Source organism: Muntiacus reevesi, chromosome 9 (assembly GCF_963930625.1).
Source record: "Muntiacus reevesi chromosome 9, mMunRee1.1, whole genome shotgun sequence".
Taxonomy (NCBI): domain Eukaryota; kingdom Metazoa; phylum Chordata; class Mammalia; order Artiodactyla; family Cervidae; genus Muntiacus; species Muntiacus reevesi.
Window position 1 is genome coordinate 46379626 of NC_089257.1, and position 21578 is coordinate 46401203.

The 21578-nt window shown below is 39.3% G+C and overlaps 1 protein-coding gene across 3 annotated transcripts in view; it reads right to left on the bottom strand.

Moving 5' to 3' along the window:
* Positions 1 to 1500: 1500 nt before the first annotated feature.
* Positions 1501 to 21578, bottom strand: part of LOC136174796 (interferon-induced very large GTPase 1-like) — a 54673-nt gene continuing 34595 nt past the window's right edge. Inside the window, exons 1-2 of one of the 3 annotated variants that reach the window (XM_065945004.1) lie at positions 16901 to 16929; positions 1501 to 10644 (exon numbers count right to left, since the gene is read on the bottom strand). In XM_065945004.1, the coding sequence (XP_065801076.1) occupies positions 3363 to 10361 (6999 nt within the window). In that variant the 5' untranslated portion in view covers positions 10362 to 10644; positions 16901 to 16929 and the 3' untranslated portion in view covers positions 1501 to 3362. Of the gene's footprint in view, positions 10645 to 16900; positions 16930 to 21578 lie in introns of those variants that run through there. The other 2 variants (XM_065945002.1, XM_065945003.1) reach the window with 2 other exon arrangements.

Consider the following 21578-nt stretch of genomic DNA (forward strand, 5'->3'; position numbering starts at 1 on the left):
TTTCCTCCTCCTACTCTCATTATTTGGTTTGAGGGATGAGGGCTGAAGGGTAGCTGGTGCTATCTGTGATTGTTCTTTTAGTTGTTGAATATACAATAGCTGCTTCTTGTGGTTGTGCTTTTGTGGAGTCTTCAGAACGCCCCCCTACACTTAATGACCTGACAGTGTACTGTTTGCAGACCTGTTTTGCTGACATCCCAGGGTAACCTCTTTGATTTGCCCCTCATTCCTGCTTCTGGCAGTATATTTCCAGTTGTCTCTGCTGAAGTGGGTGGTGGGAGCAGTGGGGCATGGAGGGGTGCGCAGGGTGGGGTGTGGGAGGGGTGAGGAAACTCTGTTGGGCAGAGGATCCAATCTGTATCCCATGGACCTTGGAGAAATTCAGCATCTTGTTCAGGAGTACAGGACACTAGTGATCCTTAGCAGGTAGCCCCAGCCACCATGTTAACTATCATTTATTGCTGTTTCCTGGAGTTTGTTCAAACTCAGTTATGCTATCTAACCATCTCATCCTCTGCTGCCCTCTTCTTTTGCCTTCAATCTTGATGTCTCCTCCAAATTAGAAGACATAAAAGTCTGTCTTAAATCTCTATGGACTAAGGGATGACAGTAATAATTAGTCCGTAATAGTCCATAATACACTTTATTCACTTTGAGACCTAAGTGAAAATCTTAGTGAAAATTTCCCTTTTTTTTTTTAAAGCATGTGCTGGTGCTCAGTCACGTCCAACTCTTTGCGGCCTCATGGATGGTGGCCCATCAGGCTCCTCTGTCTGTGGAATTTTCCAGGCAAGAATACTGGAGTGGGTTTGCCGTTTCCTTCTCCAGGGGATCTTCCCAACCCAGGGATTGAACTTCGCCGTCTCTCTTATCTCCTGCATCAGCAAGTGAGTTCTTCACCATTGGTGCCACCCGAGAAGCAACTCACATCTTATTTGTGTTATCTTGTCCTAGAATCCATCACTCTCCTAGCCCCATTCCTGCAGGATTTGTCCTCTCTAGCTTAAATCACTCTGGAAATTCCCTACGTCTATTGATGTGATGACCCCCAATTCCTTTGTTTCCGTGATCCACATTTTCAGTGACTCTGAGACACTCTACTGATCAGGTGAACCTTACCTCCAGTGACCTTACAATGCTGGCCATCTCTAATCCCTGTGACCTACACTGACCCCAGCATCTCCCACTTTTGATGACTATATAATTCTCACCCCTATGAACTCTATCACCCTACTCCAGTGTTCCTAAGATCTCCCTCACTGACCTCAACCCATTGACACTTTGATCCTGACCCCACCTTGATGGTACTTTACTCTCCACTACTATCATAGAAAACCACTTTCATATGTTTCCGTCTACCTTCATTCCCAACTTATGTCTATGCCATTTTGTAGGGAACACTTGACACCGTCTCTGAATTGCATTTAGTAATCACTCTCCTTAAATGCCTGAGGAATTGATAAAAAATTTGTTGTTTATACATAAGAATTTTGCCTGAAAATCAAAGTTAATCATGATGCTTCTTAGTTAAAGGTTTTAATGGGCTTATTGAACAAATATGAAAAGCATTGAACAAATGTTAACATTGCACAGTTATCAAGGATGCAGTGATGTCAGAGACAGGGGCTATATTGTGCATGGGTTCTGTTTTTGTCACTATTTCAACTTTTTCCTATTCGGAGGCTCCTCCAACTCTCAGTGAGACTATTTTTAAAGAACAAAAGGAAAATCCATCTATTCAAGAACATCTGCTTTCTGTATAGTTTTTCTGTTTCATGATTTCTTCTGGAGACATGGTCATTTGACCTGAAACTGAAGAGTATGCTTGGGGCACAAAGATAGAGTGAGCACTCTTGTCTCCCAGCTCCGAAGATCCAAGTTCTGTGATTGTTCTTCTTTGTACTGTATGTTTTCATACAGGCTGTGGAGGGGTAGAGAGTATGACCTTAAATGGAAGCCAATGAATGGCCCTATGTCAGACATGAGTAACTTTTTTCTTTGCTTCAGGGTTCCTTCAGATCCTCAGCTTTGAGAACCTAGCATAAGTCATTGTTTCAGAAGGTATAGGTTTGCAGAGTAGAGATTTCTCCCCTCTCAGGTCCTTGGTTGGCTTCAGTGTGTTTTCCTTTTTTATTTCTGATCATGACTCTATGGCTCAAATAGTGTGAAAAGTCACAAAGGTGCTGGATTTGGAGATAAGCATTTTATTACATTTTAATATACAGAAACATTTCTTATTGAATTATCACTATGGTTTAGTCACTAAGATGTATCTGACTCTTGTGACCCCATGGACTGTAGCTAGCCAGGCTCCTCTGCCCATGGGATTCTCTAGGCAAGAATACTGGAGTGGGTTGCTATTTCCTTCTCCAGGGAATCTTCCTGACTCTGGACTCGAACCCAGGTCTCCTGCATTGCAGGCAGACTCTTTATGACTGAGCTACGAGGGAAGCCCCGACCTGGTCCACAGCCTTGATTAAAATGGCCCTTTTTCCCTGGTCATAAATCTTGTTCTATAAATGGGTCCTTGTCAGACCTGTACAGAGCTCTAGGTCATGAATACCTAAACTCTTGTGAATTTTTTCTTAACCTTTTTAAAAAAACATGCGTAGGCCAGTGCCAAAGTGCCCAGGAAGAAGAGAAAAGTGGTTAAATTAGAAAAAATTATTTAACTTCTATTTTTCATATTTGTTTAATATTGTTTCCCAAATTGATGCAGGCTCTATCCTGGCCAAGTTTCTGGTTTTTGTTTTTTTTTTTTTTTTATTCCTATAATAGAATAGCTGTAAATGGCATTATATTTGAGAATTGGAAATCTTGAATTTCCTATGAATTTTTTTGCATTCAAGCATTAATACTCTTCCTCACAATTTAAGAGAGTGAAAAAAATACACTTACAAATGAAAAGTATTTGTAACTTCCAGTCAATAACTGTATATTGATAAAAATATTTGTATAGTTATTCTATAGATTTTGTAGCAGCCTGCAATGATTTTAATCTTCCTTTATGAAAATGACTTTCTTGAAGCTTTATATAACATTACATATTTAAAAATAAAAATATTCAGAATAATAATATAAAATATGCAGTCGGTATATTGAATGGGCTTTATTGGATTTTATCATGTACGCATGTATATCAGTTATCTGTTTTTAAAAAAGAAGGAGTTGAGGCAATGAAAAATAAGGTTCTTACTCAAGAAATCTTCAACTCTTGCTATCATTGATTTAGTTTTAGATGTTTCACTTGAGAAAAATTGATACAAGGAAGGTTTTCATTCTGAGTGGGTGGTATTTTAGGCTTGTTCTGGTAATGTGCCTTCTTTGTTTAGATACTGGACCTCTTATCTGGTCATTGAGTATTATTTTGTTTTCAAGTCATCAAGCACCTCCTGCTTTGTGATTTTCTTCCAGGCATCAGGAATTTCACCTTTATTGATAAACTTTTTGTGATATATTTCTTCTAGCTTTGATCTGAAGTGACAGACAAACCATTTCCAGTATGGCTGGATGGATGTGTCTGGGGTGATGCTCCATGTGGCATACTCCCCTCCTGCCTGTCGATAGGTCTTATATGGGATTCTACTGCCATCATTCAAAATAAAATTGCATTCACTTGCTACTAAACTAGTGCAGTAATCAATGACAAAATAGTCTGTTTGAGACCACCGCCATCCATCGAGAGCCTGTGGACGGTGGAAGGGAACACTGTGGTCTCCTTCATGGGTAGGGATTGTGTTCGTACAAATTGCTTTACAGAAGGGACACTGTTTCCAGCAGCCACAGAGATGTTCAGAGAGCATTTTCTGGATTTCAGAAATCATTTCTACACATCTAGACAAACAGTTCTGTTCTACCTTCTTCATTTCAGGATCTAAAGCTTTACTCATGGCCTCTTTGATAAACTCGATATCTTTTATCTCCTGGTGTTCAATGCTTATCAAGTCTTTTCGTGGAAAGATCAAGGTACTCCCCAGGTGATCACAGAACAAATCTAACCACCCAGACACTGTGCTGCTTTTATCTTTGGCTTTTGCTGTAGATTCATGCACAGCTGAGAGGATGGCATTCTTGATGTCATCTAAACTGATTTGTAGAAAAGTCTTTATTTTTTTACTTCCTGTGTCAGAAAAATATCTTTTAACATGGTTTTCAATGTAATTCTTAAAAAATGATTCTGGATGATGAAGGTACTGCCAGTAGTTATCAAAATTTTCCTCTTCTGCCAGAGAGATGAGAATGTGTTTCTCCAGGTTAGCTCTGTTTTCATTGAATGCCCGGCAGGTGGTTCGAATGTCCCCAGCAATTTTGAGGACCATGTTTTTCCTTATGGTGCTGGAGACAGCAGGTGTGAGTTTGTTCCAGAGAAAATCAACAAATGTTTTAATTGAAGTTGCTCCTTGACAAGAGATCTTAAAGCTCATGAAGAAATCATCTTTCTTGCTTTGCAGATAGTTTACAGGATCATTTGCCCTCTTGAATGCCTTGTGCATCTCCTTAAACTTCACTGATGCTCTTTGGAATAAACACAATGATAAGTCTATTTCATATCTTCTTGTAAATGTGTATCTTTTCTGAGTGGATGCAGACTTCACCTCCTCATCTATTATTCTCAGGATTTCATAGAAATAAGTTGGATTGTAATCATGCTTTTGCTGAGATATTTTGTTAACAGTTTCATTAACTTTTGAAAGAATGCAGTCAGTAGTCATATTTATGGAGTGTATATCCTGGGTCTCTACTGTGATTGTAGAGAGTCCCAAATAATTCCTGTTCATCTTAACATGTTTGTCATAGTTGATTTCAAACTTTTCTCCAGAATAGTTCTCAAGTATGCTTGCCATGTTTTTTACCTTTTTGAAATACTCCAAAAGGATGCTTTCAGAATCCACTTCAATTTCAGGCTCTTTGACTGGAGGGAGATTTGAGGACACATAATAGACCCATTTTTCCCAAAGTGGGTTGAATTTCTCATGGAGCTCTTCCTCACTCAATTCGGTGCCATTTAGCAATAAAGCCAAATTCCTGCTTTTTTCTAATAATTCCTTTTCATAACCTGACTTTTTGTTATCTAGTTTTTCTTGATTTTTTTTGAAACTAATAAGTTCTTTGGCTTTTCTTTGGTTATCTAAAATTAGTGCTTCTTTAAGGGTTATTAGTTTATTTTCAAAATTTCCTTTCCACTGAACCAGCACTTCACTATCTGGGTCTTCATTAAAATATTTTTCAAGTTTTTGCTTGATGGCTTCATATATCTCTGTAACTGGAGCCTCCAGGGCATATGTTTTAAGTGTCTGGATTTTTCCGTTCTGAATCTGGTTAATCAGCTGGTCCTGTAATTTCTGCACATGACTCCTCAGCTCCCACGTCCAGGAGTTATACATGGTTTCCAGTTTGCTCATGGCCATGACTTCTTGAGTGTTCCTGAAGCTGAAAATAAAGTTCTCATTCAGTAGGGCTCTCCACAAATCTTGAACTCGGAATTTTACATCTGATATCTTCATGATTCCTCCCCTACATTCCTGTTGGGCAGTCACAAGAATTCTGCTTTTTAGTTCCTGGACATTGTGGCTATAACGAGGATTGGGTGGGGCCATTGGGGGATTGCCATCCCAGAGGTGAGCAAAGTAGTAGACGTGGGTATTGGCATCAAACTTAATGACATCACTAAAGCAGGTTACATCGGAGCACTGCTCTTCTTCAGCTGCCGTTGCTGACGTTTTGTCCAATCTCTGCTCTAGCCGCCTTCTTCCGTCCATAATTTTGTCTTTAGCTGTAACTTCCCCCACATTCTGATGGACAAAGAGGCAACTGGGAGAGATTTTTACTTGTTTCATCCTCAGAAAAGCTTGGACAACTATTTGTAGAATATCTTGCATTTCTGATGGATTTTCCCCCATAATATTGATCAGAGTCAAGTTTCCAAGTCCGATGACAAAGGTTGCCAACTCATTGTCATGATTCTGGGACGTGTTGCTGAGTTCTGGGGCTCGAAGTCCCTCTGTGTCCAAAACAAGCACAAAGTCAAAGCCAAGTTCCTCTGTGAATGTGTCCTTCACTTTCAGAAGCTGCATGTAGGCCCCCCGGGTACACCTCCCAGCACTGACAGTGAACTGCAGCCCAAAAAGGGCATTCAGCAGGGTGGACTTCCCTGAACTCTGCAGGCCAAGGACAGAGACAAGAAAGAGCCGCTTGTTTCCAAGTTTCTCAGAGAGCCTGTCAAAAACAGCTGCCACCCACCTCAGGGGCACATATGAAACATCCCCATCCATCAGCTCAATGGGAACGCCAGATATCATCAGATCTGCAGCAATGTGGGGAAGGGAGAGAAATAGGGTATCTTTCATGGGTGAATCTTCTTCCAGAGCTTCATAGATCTGGCCAACTTCTCTGAGAATGTGCTCAATTCTCAAGGTACAGTCATTAATCTCTCTGGAAATAGCTTCTATCTCATGTTGCCTGACTTTCAGAGAGTTACTGTTTCTGGCCTCTTGCTTTTCTGTTTGAACCAATGCCTTTTTCTTCTCATTTAGGTTTTCCAAGTGTCCTGCAGTCAGGTTGTCCAAAGCTACTTTCAGCCATTGGAGGAAGTAGAGTTTGGTGTCAGTTTCTGAATGATTTTGCAGAATTTCAAGGACAGAACGCATTAAATCATTGAGAGGAAAGGCTTTTTTCAACTGTTTATGTCTTATCATTTGTTTCTCTGTCTCAGTCTCACTTTTGTGTTGTTCAATGCTGCGATTCCCCTTTTCTCTCAGATGATAGAGTTCTCTGTCCTTTTCACACCAATGTTGCCACAGTTTTCCCTGAAGAGGTAGTAAGTTTTCCTTGACCTGAGATATTTCCATTTCTCTCAGTAGGGTCATTAGATTCTCTGCCTTTTCTTTAGCTTCCTTGCAATCTCTCTGGTCTTCATCAATAAGCATTCCTTGCTTGCGAGCAACTTGGGCACAGCTCTCCAAGCTGAGTGCACTGTTAGAGAGCTTCAGTAAACGTCTGATTGTAGTTGTGAGCTCACCTATTAATTCTGCCTCATTTCTGTTCCTAATCCCAATTCTCACTCTTGGGCCAGATTTATTGACTGTGACTTTTCCTTTGTCATCAAGCAACAAGATTAAAGGTTTTGTTGACTGACACATGTCATGGACTATTTTTCGGTTTCCTTTATTGTCATCAGAAGTTGACATGAGGACCACAATTATGGAAGAGACCTCCTGCAAAAAGGCGAGTTGCTTCTCATGTTCTTTTGCATCTCCATGAAGATTGGTAAAGGTCAAGCACTTGTCAAATCTCTCCTGCTCTTCCCCCCCAGGACAGAACCAGGCAACCTCCACCACTCCTTCCATCAGGAGACAGTCTCTGCTGCTGCTTTTGCAATGTCGGTGAAAAAAGACATCATGTTTCCTTTCACTGAGAAGACAGTTCATGATCTGAGATTTGGAGGCAGAGAAACCAGTTCCAACTCTAATAAAGGACACAATGGGGACAGAAACATGACACATCCGTTGATTCGTGTAATTGTCCTTCTCCCCTTTTACTGATTTCCCTTCTTGCTGCCAGCTCCTTTGAATTTGACTGAGAGACCAGAGAGAGAATTCAATTTGAGCATTGCAAGGATTCGGTATGAGAAGGGGGAGGGCAAACTGACAAATGGAAAGTTTGTCCAAAATGTATTGTCTGGCAAAATCATCTGCACAGTGAAGAATTGCCATCTGAATATCCATAGGGTGAACATAGGGTCTGACATTGGTGGCTGCTGAAGGCTTAGTAGGACTAACACTTTCTTCAGGTAGATCTTCATATGGATCAAAAGTCTCCTTTTCTTGGTTCAAGGTGCTTGAATAGACTTGGTTCTCTGTGTATTCTTCATGTTTGATGATCAGGTATCTCAGCCCATAATCCAGCATCAATAGCTTCTGTAGGAAATAAAAGGGAAGTTCTGTTTCAGAGCAGGGCTGGGTGTTGTACACAGAAGTCTTGTGGATCAGTTGGAAGTTAGCTCTGCTCATTTTTCTTGGGTAGTAATGTTCTAGGCCTAGACGTTCGAGCAAGTCTCGGAAAGCTCCATTTTCTATGACTTCTTCCTTTTTATTTTCATTATGGTGTGGTTCATGGAGCTCTTTCTTTTCATGGAAAACACTTTGCAATTGTTTTCTCACCTCCTCCACTTGGAATGAAGAGACGGTGGCCTCATAATTCCCATCAATGAGCAGTCTCAAGTCTTTTTCTAAGTTTTCCCAATCATAATTTTCAGGTTTGGTGAGGACATATACAACTTCTTTAGTCAAAGATTGTCCCATGTGATGTTTGATCAATGCCAAGCGTTGTGTTTTCTCCTCTGGAGAAACAGCTTTGATGCCCACTGTTGCTGTCAGACCTGTGAGCACCAGGAATGCCTGAGCCCCGTAGTTGCAAATATTTTTGAGCTCTTGGTATTTATTTTGTGCAGTTTGCATTTTACCCAATAGGAAGTTTAACTCATCATGCCCCAGGAGATACTGAAATATATTGTCAACCACATGATATCCTGTACCAGACGCTATCAAAAGTAGCAAGATGTGTGTGTCTGGCTTCCCTGTTTCTCGGAGGTATTTCAAGAAGGAGCCAAGAGACACGCTGACCTCATAAGTCAGCTTTCTTTGAGCTTCCTCCACCAACTCTGTGGATTCGGAATTGGCCTTTACTTCCCTAAGGTTATTCTGTGTTTTTTTAAATATTTCAGTTAACTCAGAAAATTGGGTGATATGAACATTGTCTTCCCTTGGTTCTGACTGAAATATCCACTGCATAATGGAATGAGCCTGAGGAAAGTTTGTTACTGTATAGATGTGAGGATCCAAAAGACTTCTCAACTGAGATTTAATAAATTTAGTTCCATAATTGGAAGATTTTTTGCAAAAGTTAACAGTGTTTACCAGAAAATTCTGCAGACCCCAGTCTTTGAGGCATATATTAGTCCAAATGGTATAGCTTTCAGTTTTTTGACTCAATCTTTGCATGAAATTTATCAGCCTTTTAAGCTGTTCTTCAGGATCAAAAACTTTCCAGGATTTCACATCCTCTAGGAAAATCCTAACCTCCCTCTCAATACTCAGTAATTCTTCTCCCTCCTGGATCTGGGCAGTGAGTTCAGTCAGAACAGTATAGTTGTCTTTCAGGCAGTTAGCTACTTTAAGAGGATCCTTAAAATCACTTCTGTGGCTAGAGAGGACAATGTCCCAAATAGGTACCAGCTGAAGTCCACGGTCAATGACACACCAGGTTTGATTACTGGCAACTAGACCAGCTTTCCAGTCCAAAAAGTCATTTGCTTCTGGTGGGCCACCTGTCTGGGCCACAGATAATTGGACTTTGGTCTGGAGATTTTGGAAGGTTGTTCTCTGAGAGGCTTTTTTCGAATGAGAGTCTGACACATCCAAATCTGTACCAATGTTCACTCCAAAGCCCCTGTAACTGCCCCTTATGTAAATATCCAGGGCCTCTGCTGCTTGCTGTTTCACTTCTGCCAGCTGCTCTTTTTGGAAACCCTCTGAAATGGCTTTCCACCAGTAGATTCCTCCCAGGTGCAGAGGGCCCTGGTTAGCATGAGAGCCAAACCTCTGGAAGAAGGCTTCAGTCCTATGCCTCAGCAAGAGTAGTTTGTCTGGGTCTTCTGGCTGACTCAAAAGGTCTTCAATGTATTTTAAACCCTGGAGAGCAGCATTGGATAGTTGGAGTTGGTCAATGGGAAAGATGCAGGAGGCCAGTGGGATATAGATGAACTTGGTTGAGCAGAAATATGAGTGTTTAGAATGTGACTGTTGTATTTTCTTGGATTCTGAATGCATGCTCTGATCCATACCAGCTTCCAGGCTAATCCCCCAACCTCCACCCTTTGCTAAGGTAGTTACACTGAAGCCCAGCTTCTCTACAGTCTGAGTGAACATGGAGTCTTCTTGAGAAGATGTAAATTCCTTCACTTCCACCCGTGTACCCTGATTAGGGCCACGGAGTACAAACTCCTTGGGGACACAGAGTAGCTCTTCTTTCTTCTCTATAAGACACCTTTGGTCACTGGTTTTGTAAATTCCCTGTAGGGCTAGTCCTCCAGATGCGTATCTCACCAATTCTCTATCTGAGAGATCTTTCCTGTGAGAAAGTGCCCCTTGCATGAGGTTGAGTTGTCTCTGCATATCTTCCATGACTTCTCCTAGGGGCTTTTCCGGAGATGGCTTGAACTCTTTGATCTCCATTGTTTGCCTCAGTTCTGCTTCCTTTTTCCTCACTGCCTCTTCTTGTTGTTGCTTCCCTTCTGACAGCATTTCTCTTTGTTCCTGCAGAGCCTGTTCTGCCTCCTCCTTCTGTTTCTTTAATGATTCCATCCAAGACTCCTGTAACTCTGAAAGAGTATTTGAGTATGATAGGTTAAGCAGTTTCTCCAGGGCCCTTTTCTCCCAGGAATGTTGCACCTGGCATTTCAGTTTCTGGAGGTCTTTTTCTTCTAAGTGTTGTAAGGCATGGGCAGAAGTCACACCCAGGTGTTTCTGCAGCTTTGACAACTTGTACTCAACTGCCAGTCCTATTCTCTGAGCATCTCTTGGAGATCTTGTCTATTTTTGCCTCTAAACAGGGGTTAATTGGGCATAGACTCTGCTGTGTCCATGGCTGTGGGAAGAAAAGACACTCAGTTAGCCTGTGGCATGTTAATATGCGGAATACTGTGATTCATTTAGAGATATCTGTTGCTTTTGTATACACTAATAATGAACTATCAGAAAAAAAATTCAGGGAACAATTCCATTTATATCACACTAAAAAGAAAAAAATACCAGGTGAAAATCTTAACCAAGAAGGTGGAAGACCTATATTCTGAAAATTATAACCACTGATTAAGGAATATGAAAATGATAAAAAGGAATGGAAAGATATCCTGTGTTCCTTGATTAGAAGGATTAGTGTTGTTAAAAATGGCCATCTTATCCAAAGCAATCTATAGATTTAATGCAATCACTATCAAAATACCCAGGACACTTTCACAAAAGTAGGAGAAAATGATTCTAAAAAATTTTTTGGAACTGCAAAAGACTCAATTGCCAATGCTGACTGGAGAAAAAAAAAAAAATAGCTGGCTGTACCATGTTCCCTATTCAGACTATACTACAAAGCTACATTAATCAAAAGAGCATGACATTGGCATAAAAGAAAACACATACATCAATGTGTTAGGTAGTTAGAATAGGGAAAAAGAGCCCAAAATGGCGATGGCTAAAAGAGCTGGAAGAGAAAAGCCCACAAAAATAAAACAAAGGAAGGTCTGCGGACCGGAGTGAGGACCTCAGGTAAAACAAACAGCACTCCTGGCTGGCCCAATTTACATAGGACAGGCCCAGGGAGAGAAAAACATATAAAAAGAGGAGCCAAAGCTAGCTCTCTCTCTCTTTCTCTCTCTCCCTCCTGTGCGCTGGGGCGCTCTTCTCTTCACATCTTTGGGTCGACATGACCTCACGCCTCGAGGATGATTTTCCTGCTATTATCTAAATAAAATAGAGATGTAACACTGATTTGTCTAAGAGCTATAACATGGTCCATTCAAGACTTGAGAGCTATAACATGGTCTGTCCAAGACCTGAGAGCTATGACATTCCAAGGGGGCTTTAATCTCCATCACTCCAAATCTTTGTTGTGACGAGACAAAAACTGAGGAGCAAAAACTCGCCTGACAAATGAAACAGAGTAGAGAGCCCAGAAATAAACCTACACAGTTATGGTCAATGATATATGACAAAAGAGGTGAGAAAACAATGGAAAAAAGAAAATTCCAATAAGTGATGCTGGGAAAATTGGATAGCTACATTAAAAGAATATTAGGAATAAATAGGCAAAGAATAAATAGATGTTTCTCCAAAGAAGACATACAGATGACCAACAGGCACGTGAAAAGTCACTCAACATTGATAATTGTTGGGGAAATGCAAATCAAAACCATAATGAGGTATCACCTCAAGCCAATCATAATGACCATCATCATAAAGTCTACAAATAATAAATGATAGTGAGGGTGTGGAGAAAAAGGAACCCTTGTATACTGTTGCTGAGAATTTAAGTTGGTTTAGCCACTATGGAAAAGATTGTAGAGTTTCATCAAAAGTGAAAAATAGGATCACAATATTACCCAGCAATTCCACTCCTGGGTATATATGCAAAGGAAGTGAAGGCGGGATATTATATGCACCCCCATGTTTACTGCATTGTTATTCACAGTAGCCAAGATATGGAAACAGCCTAAGTGTCAGTCCATGGGTCAATGGATAAAGGATATGTGACACAGCATGCACAAGTGTGCACACAGACACAAACACACAATGGGATATTATATAGTCACGAGAAAGAGGGAAGTCCTGCCATTTGTCTGTGACAACACAGATGAACCTTAAGTGCATTATGCTAAGTGAGATAAGTCAGACCAAGAAAGAGAAATTCTGTATAATATTACTTACATGTGGAATCTAAAAAAGCCAAACTTGTGAAAACAAAGTTGTATGGTGGTTACCAGGGGATGGAAGGTGTAGGAATTAGGGAGATGCTGCTTAAAGGTACAAATGTGCCATCAGTAGATAAAAAGTCCTATATATCTAGGCTTCCCTGGTGGCTCAGGTGGTAAAGAATCCGCCCGCAATGCAGGAGACCTGGGTTTGATCCCTAGGTTGGGAAGATCCCTGGAAGAGGGCATGGCAGCCCACTCCAGTATTTTTGCCTGGATAATCCTTATGCACACAGGAGCCTGGTGGGCTACAATCCATGGGGTCACAAAGAGTTGGACACGACTGAGCGACTAAGCATAGCACATAGCACACATAGTGATTATAAACAATATACTGTATTATAAACTTCAAAGTTGCCAAGAGACTTTATCTTAATTGTTCTCATCGCAATAAAGAAATGGTACTGTGATGTGATAGAAGTGTTAGCTAACTCTATCTTGGTCATATGACAATATAAAAATGTATCATATGAGCACCTTGTATACCTTAGACTTATGCAAGGTTATATGTTAATTTATCTCAATAAATAAAATGCACTTCTTAGCTGATTTATACTTGACACCCACTACTCACTCTTCCTCTAACACTAGTTAATATCATTATATTATATATACTTATTTTATATTATAAAATATATATGTATAATCAAATTCTCTTTATCTATTGATGCCATCGTAATGTGGGTATATAGAATCAAATATGCTTATATTCAATGTTTTCTCGATGCTGTTTCTAACTCCACTGTCTTTGAGACATATTATATGAGATGAGATTTCACACGTTTCAACTTCACACATAATTCAGGTTTCCTTTCTTGTATTTCCTGTCCTACTGAATGTCACTATTATAAGCCTATGCATCCTCTTCCTCCTAATGTGAATGTTGTTTCATGTTCTTTCAAATTATCCTTTTCAATCTCTCCTAAATCTCAATTCTTTTTAATCCCCTACCAGCTCGCCCTTAGATTTTTCCTTCATTTTGTCCCTATCGAATCACTATAATTGTCATCTCATCTTACAGTCATTTTGATTTTGTGCTTTCCATCTTCACCAGTGTCACTAAAAGTTGAATCTAAATTACTGGGAGGACCCTGAGGAGTCGGGTGGGGAGGGAGGTGGGAGGGGGGATCGGGATGGGGAATACGTGTAACTGTATGGCTGATTCATGTCAATGTATGACAAAACCCACTGAAATGTTGTAAAGTGATTGGCCTCCAACTAATAAAATAATATTTAAAAAAAAAAAAAAAAAGAAAAAGAAAAATAAATAAATAAATAAATTTAATGGCAGACTCATTAATTAAAAAAACAACTTTTCTGGCCTTCTCTGGTGGACAGTGGTTAGGAATCTGCCTTGTAATGCAGGGAACACTGGTTTGATCCCTGGTCCAGGAAGATTCCACATGCCACAGAACAGCTAAGCCTGTTCACCACAACATCTGCACCTGTGCTTAGAGCCCGCAAACCACAACTACTGAGCCCATTTGCTGCCACCACTAAAACCCATGTGCCCTAGAGACTGTGCTCCACAATAATAGAAGCCAGCACAATGAGAAGCCCTGGGTATTTATGCAAAGGAAGTGAAGACTGGATATGGATGAGATATATGCAGTGTGCATGTGCACACTGCAACTAAAGTAGCCCCCACTTACTGCAGCTAGAGGAAGCCTGTGCACAGCAATAAGGACCCAGCGCAGCCAAAACATAAATTAATTAAAAAAGAGAACAACTTTTCCAACTGAGTTATCTAAAATATCTAGATAAATTTTAAGACATTCTTTGACGTCTCAAGGAATTTAATAGATAGTGAAATAATATCTGATGGAAGAGGTAAATAAATTTGAAGCAAGAGAAACACTTCCATTACAAATTAAAGACAACTTTTAGGATACCTTGGCATACACCTCGGAAGACAAGTAAAAGAAATTCACACTCAGACATATCATCGTGAAATTGCAGAAAATACAATAGGAAAAACAAAGCATTTGGAGAAAAGCAGATTTTTAAAAATTAATGTATTTTAACTGGAGAATGATTACTTTACAATATTGTGATGGTTTGCCGTACATCAACATGAATCAGCCACAGTTATATAGGTGTCCCCCACAAATCTGAACCCCCCCTTCCCACCTTTCTCCCCACCCTTTCCTGGGTTGTCCCAGAGAATCTACTTTGAATGCTCTGCTTCATGCATCGAACTTTCATTGGTCATCTGTTTTACATATGGTAATGTACATGTTTCAGTGGCATTCTCTCAAAGTCATCCCACCCTTACCTTCTTCTGCTGAGTTCGAAAGTCTGTTTTTTATATTTATGTCTCCCTTGGTGGCCTGCATGTAGGATCATTGGTACCGTCTTTCTAAATTCCATATATGTTATTATACAGTATTTGTCTTTCTCTTTCTGACTTACTTCACTCTGTATGATAGGCTCCAGGCTCATCCACCTCATTAGAATGGACTCAAATGCACTCTTTTTAATAGCTAGAAATATTTCATTGTGTATATGTACCATTGTGTATATGTACCACAACTTCCTCATCCATTCATCTGTCAGTGGACATCTAGGTTGCTTCCATGTCCCAGCTATTGTAAATAGTGCTACAGCAAACACTGGGGTACATGTGTCTCTTTTAATTCTGGTTTCGTTGGAGTGTATGCCCAGCAGTGGGATTACTGGGTGGTATGGTAGTTCTATTCCCAGTTTTTTAAGGAATCTCCACACTGTTCTCCATAGTGGCTGTACCAGTTTGCTTCCCTACCAACAGTGTAAGAGCATTCCCTTTTCTCCACACCCTCTCCAGCATTTATTGTTATAGACTTTGATGATGGCCATTCTGACTGATGTGAGATGATACCTCATTGTGTTTTTTTTCATTTGCTGTTACTTTCTCCATTCTGAGGACTGTCTGAGGTAAGGGATTTTATCTTCAAATAATAATTAGAGAGAATGATGACCTCAAGGCAGTAGGATGGAGTGTTAAACCTACCGAAAGAAAACAGCTGGTAAAGTAGGATTCTATAGAGAGTTAAAAATATCCTTAAAGAATTATGGTGGAAGAAAAACATAATTGAAAACAGCACAGTAACAGAATTTGTTACCTGGAAATGCACACTGAAGGAACTACTATAAGGCAGAAGAAGAAGGAGAAGGAAAATATCACCAATGAATAGTTAGAGTTGCAGGAAAAGATGGTGAGCAACAAATGAATAAGGTTATGGCAAAATCTAAATAAATGCATAAAACAGTGGGGTTTAAAATACATGATGGCAATTGCATTTAGGCTGGAGTGTGCAGCCAAATGGATTTAAAAGACCCTCAGTTCCTTGAGGTATTTGAGAGGAAGGTCAGAGATTCTACTGATTTTGTAGAATATATGTTGCAATTTCTAGAACAATCTCAAATATAAGAGTCAAGAATATATAACTGTCAAACTAACACAGGAAAATAAAATAAGAAACATTTGTGTATACATCTTATCAAAATTTGTGGGCTACAGTGAAAGCCGTGCTTAGAGGAAAATTTACATTGAATGCATACAAAACTAAAGAATAATTGTATGAAAACAATAATCTAAGTTTCCATCAGAGGAAATGAAGAGAAAGTTAAATCCAAATCAGCAAGAGAAAAGAAATAAGAACTAAACAAACCAATAAAATTGAAAACAGGAAATCAATAGAAAAAAATCAGTAAAAGTATAACATGATTCTTTGGAAATACCAACACGACTAATAATTCAGACTGTGAAAAGAGGGAAGATGCAAATTACTAATATCAAATAAAATATGGATTATGGATATGAATTCTATAGACATTGAGGATGAAATAAAGAGTAGTATGAAAAACTGTTTGCTCTCACATTTAATAGCCTAGATAAAAGGCATCAATTCCTTGGAAGACAAACTATTAAGCTTACATGAGAGGAAATAAATAATCTGAATAGGCCTGTGTCTGTTTAAAAAATTGAATCAATATTTTACAACCATTCAAAACAGAAAGCACCAGTCCCAGTGGGATTCACTGGTGAATTCCACCAAACATTTAAGGAAGAAACTGTACCAAATATCTACACTTTCTTTCAGAGGACTGAAGCAGAAGGAATACTTCCTAATTTAGTTTATGAGATCAGTATTAGCCTCATACCAAAACCAGTTAAGGACATTACAAGAAAGAAAACTGAAAAGCTACATCTCTGATGAAAAAAAATTAACAAATTAAATCTAATGATGTAAAAAGGAATTATATACCACAACCATTTGGGATTTACCTCAGGTAGGCAAAGTGGATTCAACATTCAGAATCAATGCATGTAATATACTACAATGATCTAAGAAGAAAAACCACATGGAGAGAACCCATTTGACAAAATCCAATACTTACTCATTATTAAAACTTCCAGCAAGCTAAGAAAAGAGGGAAACTTACTGAACTTGATAAAAGACATTAACAAAAGCCCTACTATTAACATTAAACTTAATGGTAAGAACCTAGAAGCTTTCCTCTTAAAGAAAAAAAGGTTAATGATATCCCCTCTCATCACTCCTATCACACATTCTATTGGAAGAGTTAGTTAATAAGATAAGGAAATAAAATATACTGATTGGGAAGAAATAAATAAAACATGTCTTTGTTTGTAGATGACACTATGTAAAAAATGTCAAAGAGTCAACAAAAAATCCCCTGGAAGTGATAAGTGACTACAACAAGGTTGTAGAATATAAGGGTTAGAATACAAAAACTATTGTTTTTTAATATGCTAACAATAAGCAATTGGAATTTGAGATTCAAAACAAAATACCATTTAAACTATCACCCTCTCAAAACAAATACTTAGATATAAACCTAATAAAATATGTGCAAGATCTATATAAGGAAAACTACAAAACTCTGATGAAGGAAATCAAGCAATATCTATATAAATGGAGAGATATTTATGTTTAATATTGTTAAGGCATCAGTTCTCCCCAACTTAATTAATAGAGACAATGTCTTCTTCAGCACCACAATTTGAAAGCATCAGTTCTTCAGCTTTCTTTATGGTCCAACCCTCGCATCTGTACATAACTGCTAGAAAACCTATAGCTTTGACTATATGGACCTGTGTTGACAAAGTGATGTCTCTGCTTTTCAATATGCTGTCTAGTTTATTATTACTGTCTAGCAAAAAAAACTAGAAAAGAATTGAGCTGTAAAGTTATGAAAGACACAGAAGAATCTTAAATCACATTGCTGTGTGAAAGAGAACAGTCTGATATGCTACAAACTTTATGATTCCAACTCTATGAAATAGTGGAAGTCAAAAATATGGAGACTGTAAAATAGATCAGTGGTTGCCAGGGATTTTGGAGAGAAACAAAAATTGGTGCCTATAGACTTGCTTAATGCAGGGTTGCCCCAAAACTTCAGTTTGTAAACAACACAATATCTACAATGCACAATAAAATGAGATATGCCTGTATAACTATTCAGTTCAGTCACTCAGTTGTGCCCAACTCTTTGTGATCCCATGGACTAGAGCACACCAGGCCTGCCTGTCCAACATCAACTCCCGGAGTTTACCCAAACTCATGTCCATTGAGTTGGTGATGCTATCCAACCATCTCATCCTCTGTCGTCCCCTTCTCCTCCCGCCTTCAATCCTTCTCAGCATCGGGGTCTTTTCCAGTGAGTCAACTCTTCACATGAGGTGGCCAAAGTATTGGAGTTTCAGCTTCAACATCAGTCCTTCCAATGAACACTCAGGACTGATCTCCTTTAGGATGGACCGATTGGATCTCCTTGCAGTCTAAGGGACTCTCAAGAGTCTTCTCCAACACCACAGTTTGAAAGCATCAATTCTTCCATGCTCAGCTTTCTTTACAGTCCAACTCTCACATCCATACATGACTACTGGAGAAACCATAGCTTTGATCGATGGACCTTTGTTGGCAAAGTAATGTCTCTGCTTTTTAATACGGTGTTTAGGTTGGTCATAACGTTCCTTCCAAGGAGTAAGTGTCTTTTACTTTGATGGCTGCAGTCACCATCTGCAGTGATTTTGGAGCCCCAAAAAATAAAGTCTGACACTATTTCCCCATCTATTTGCCATGAAGGGATGGGACCGGATGCCATGATCTTAATTTCTGAGTACTGAGCTTTAAGCCAACTTTTTCACTTTCCTCTTTCACTTTCATCAAGAGGCTCTTTAGTTCTTTTTCAGTTTCTGCCATAAAGGTGTTGTCATCTGCTTTTCTGAAGTTATTGATATTTCTCCTGGCAATCTTGATTCCAACTTGTGCTTCATCCAGCCAGTGTTTCTCATGATGTACTCTGCATATAAGTTAAATAAGCAGGGTGACAATATACAGCCTTGACGTACTCCTTTTCCTATTTGGAACTACTCTGTTGTTCCATGTCCAGTTCTAACTATTGCTTCCTGACCTGCATACAGGTTTCTCAAGAGGCAGGTCAGGTGGTCTGGTATTCCTATCTCTTTCAGAATTTTCCACAGTTTATTGTGATCCACACAGTCAAAGGCTTTGGCATACTCAATAAAGCAGAAATAGATGTTTTTCTGAAACTCTCTTGCTTTTTCAATGATCCAGCAGATGTTGGCAATTTGATCTCTGGTTCCTCTGCCTTCTCTAAAACCAGCTTGAACATCTGGAAGTTCACAGTTCACATATTGCTGAAGGTTGGCTTGGAGAATTTTGAGCATTACTTTACTAGTGTGTGAGATGAGTGCAACTGTGCAGTAGTTTGAGCATTCTTTGGCATTGGTATACCTATTAGAATGACTAAAATTCAGATCACTAGTAACGCATATTGCTGGCAAGGGTGTGGTGTGAAAGCAACTCTTATTCATTGCTTCTGGGAATGCAAATGAAATGGCTACTTTGAAAGACAGTTCGTTTCATTGTTACAAAGTTAAATGTTCTTTTTCCATATGACTAGCAATCATGCTCCTTGGTATTTATACCTAAATTATACTCACAAAAACTAGTACAAAGATATCTATAGCAACTTTATTTATAATTTCAAAAACTTGGAGACAACCAAGACATCCTTCAGTAGGTAAGTGGACATTTTTCAAAACCCACAGAATATGCAAGATATATATAAACTATATGCCCTGGCTGATATTGACATTTCAGTGTGGGTTCATCACTGTAACAAATGTGCCACTTTGTTTGTGGATATTGATAATGCAGGAGATCATGCATTTGTGGGGCGAAGAAGTATATGGGGAATCTCTGTAACTTTTGCTCTTTTTTGTCTAAACCTGAAACTGCTCTAAAAAATAAATTCAATAAAATTAAATCAAAGTTTACAGACTTGGTGAAATTGAATCTACAACTACTTTAGGAAAGATTTAGTGTTACCATATATTTTGTTCCTGATAAAACAGACCAAGAAAAAAATCAGTAAATACAAAGAGCACTCAAACAATATGATTAACAACTCAACCTAATGTCCTCATTTAAAACTGGTCACATGTTTGCATTGTGTCTCTAATGACTTTTGGGAAACTTCTAGGCTTGGCACAAACAGACTGCTTATCTGGACAGAGGACAGACACATATTTGGGTACTGTTTGTGGACAGTTGAAAGGAGAGAAGAAAGTTGAATACCTGGGTTGAGGGCATGAAGATATGTATTTGGAGAGCCAATCTAGAGATCTGCCTAAGACAGCAGTGTGGTCTTCAGCAGACAGGACTCCCCATGAAGGTGGATCAAAAAAGGATGTCCCAGTTTGCACTTATCACTAGACTTCCAGACCTCTTCCTCCTTTTGTTTTCCCATCACATTCATCCCACTCTAATTTTTCCAGTGTTTCAGTTTCAAAATAGTTCTCTTTGACTTCTGTGTCTCTTTAGCTCACTACAGTCAGACATCATATTCTCAAATTTTTCCATCCTGTTCAAACCCATGTACATATCATAGACTATGTATCAGATTGAAAATGGGGTTATAGGTATGAATAAGACATGGTCAGAGAAGGTTCTACATCAGTCTAGGAGGAAAGAAAATCATGAGTAGTCTAGGAGAAGGGCGAAACAGAGCTTTAACTGGAGCTCCTCTAATCCTCACTAGACTAATTTTAGTTCTTGATTCTCTAGAGAATGCATAAGGTTCATCCACCTTCTTTGAGCCTTGCTCTCTCAGTTCAGTTCCATTCAGTCGCTCAGTCATGTCCAACTCTTTGTGACCCCATGGACTGCAGCATGCCAAGCTTTCCTGTCCATCACCATCTCCCGGAGCTTGCTCAAACTCATGTCAATTGAGTCAGTGATGCCAACCAACCATCTCATCCTCTGTCGTCCCCTTCTGCTGAATCTTTCTCAGTGACAGGGGCTTTTCCAATGAGTCAGTTCTTTGCTTCAGGTGGCCCAAGTATTGGAGTTTCAGCTTCAGCATCAGTCCTTTCAATGAATATTCAGGAATGATTTCCTTTAGGATAGACTGGTTGGATCTCCTTGCAGTCCAAGGGACTCTCAAGAGTCTTCTCCAACACCACAGTTCAAAAGCCTCAATTCTTTGGCTCTCAGCTTTCTTTATAGTCCAACTCTCACATCCATACATGACTACTGGAAAAACCATAGCTCTGACTAGATGGACCTTTGTTGGCAAAGTAATGTCTCTGCTTTTTAATATGCTGTCTAGGTTGATCATAACTTTTCTTCCAAGAAGCATGTATCTTTTAATTTCAAGGATGCAGTCACCATCTGCAGTGATTTTGGAGCCCAAGAAAATAAAGTCTTTCACTATTTCCATTGTTTCCCCATCTATTTGCCATTAAGTGATGGGACTGAATGCAATGATCTTTATTTTTTGAATGTTGGGTTTTAAGCCAGCTTTTTCACTCTCCTATTTCACTTTCTTCAAGGAGCTCTTCAGTTCCTCTTTGCTTTCTGCCATAGGAGTAGTGTCATCTGCGTGTCTGAGATTATTGATAGTTGTCCCGGCAATCTTGATTCCAGCTTGTGCTTCATCTAGCCTGGCATTTTGCATGATGTACACTGCATATAAGTTAAATAAGCAGGGTGATGATATACAGCTTTGATGTGCTCCTTTCCCG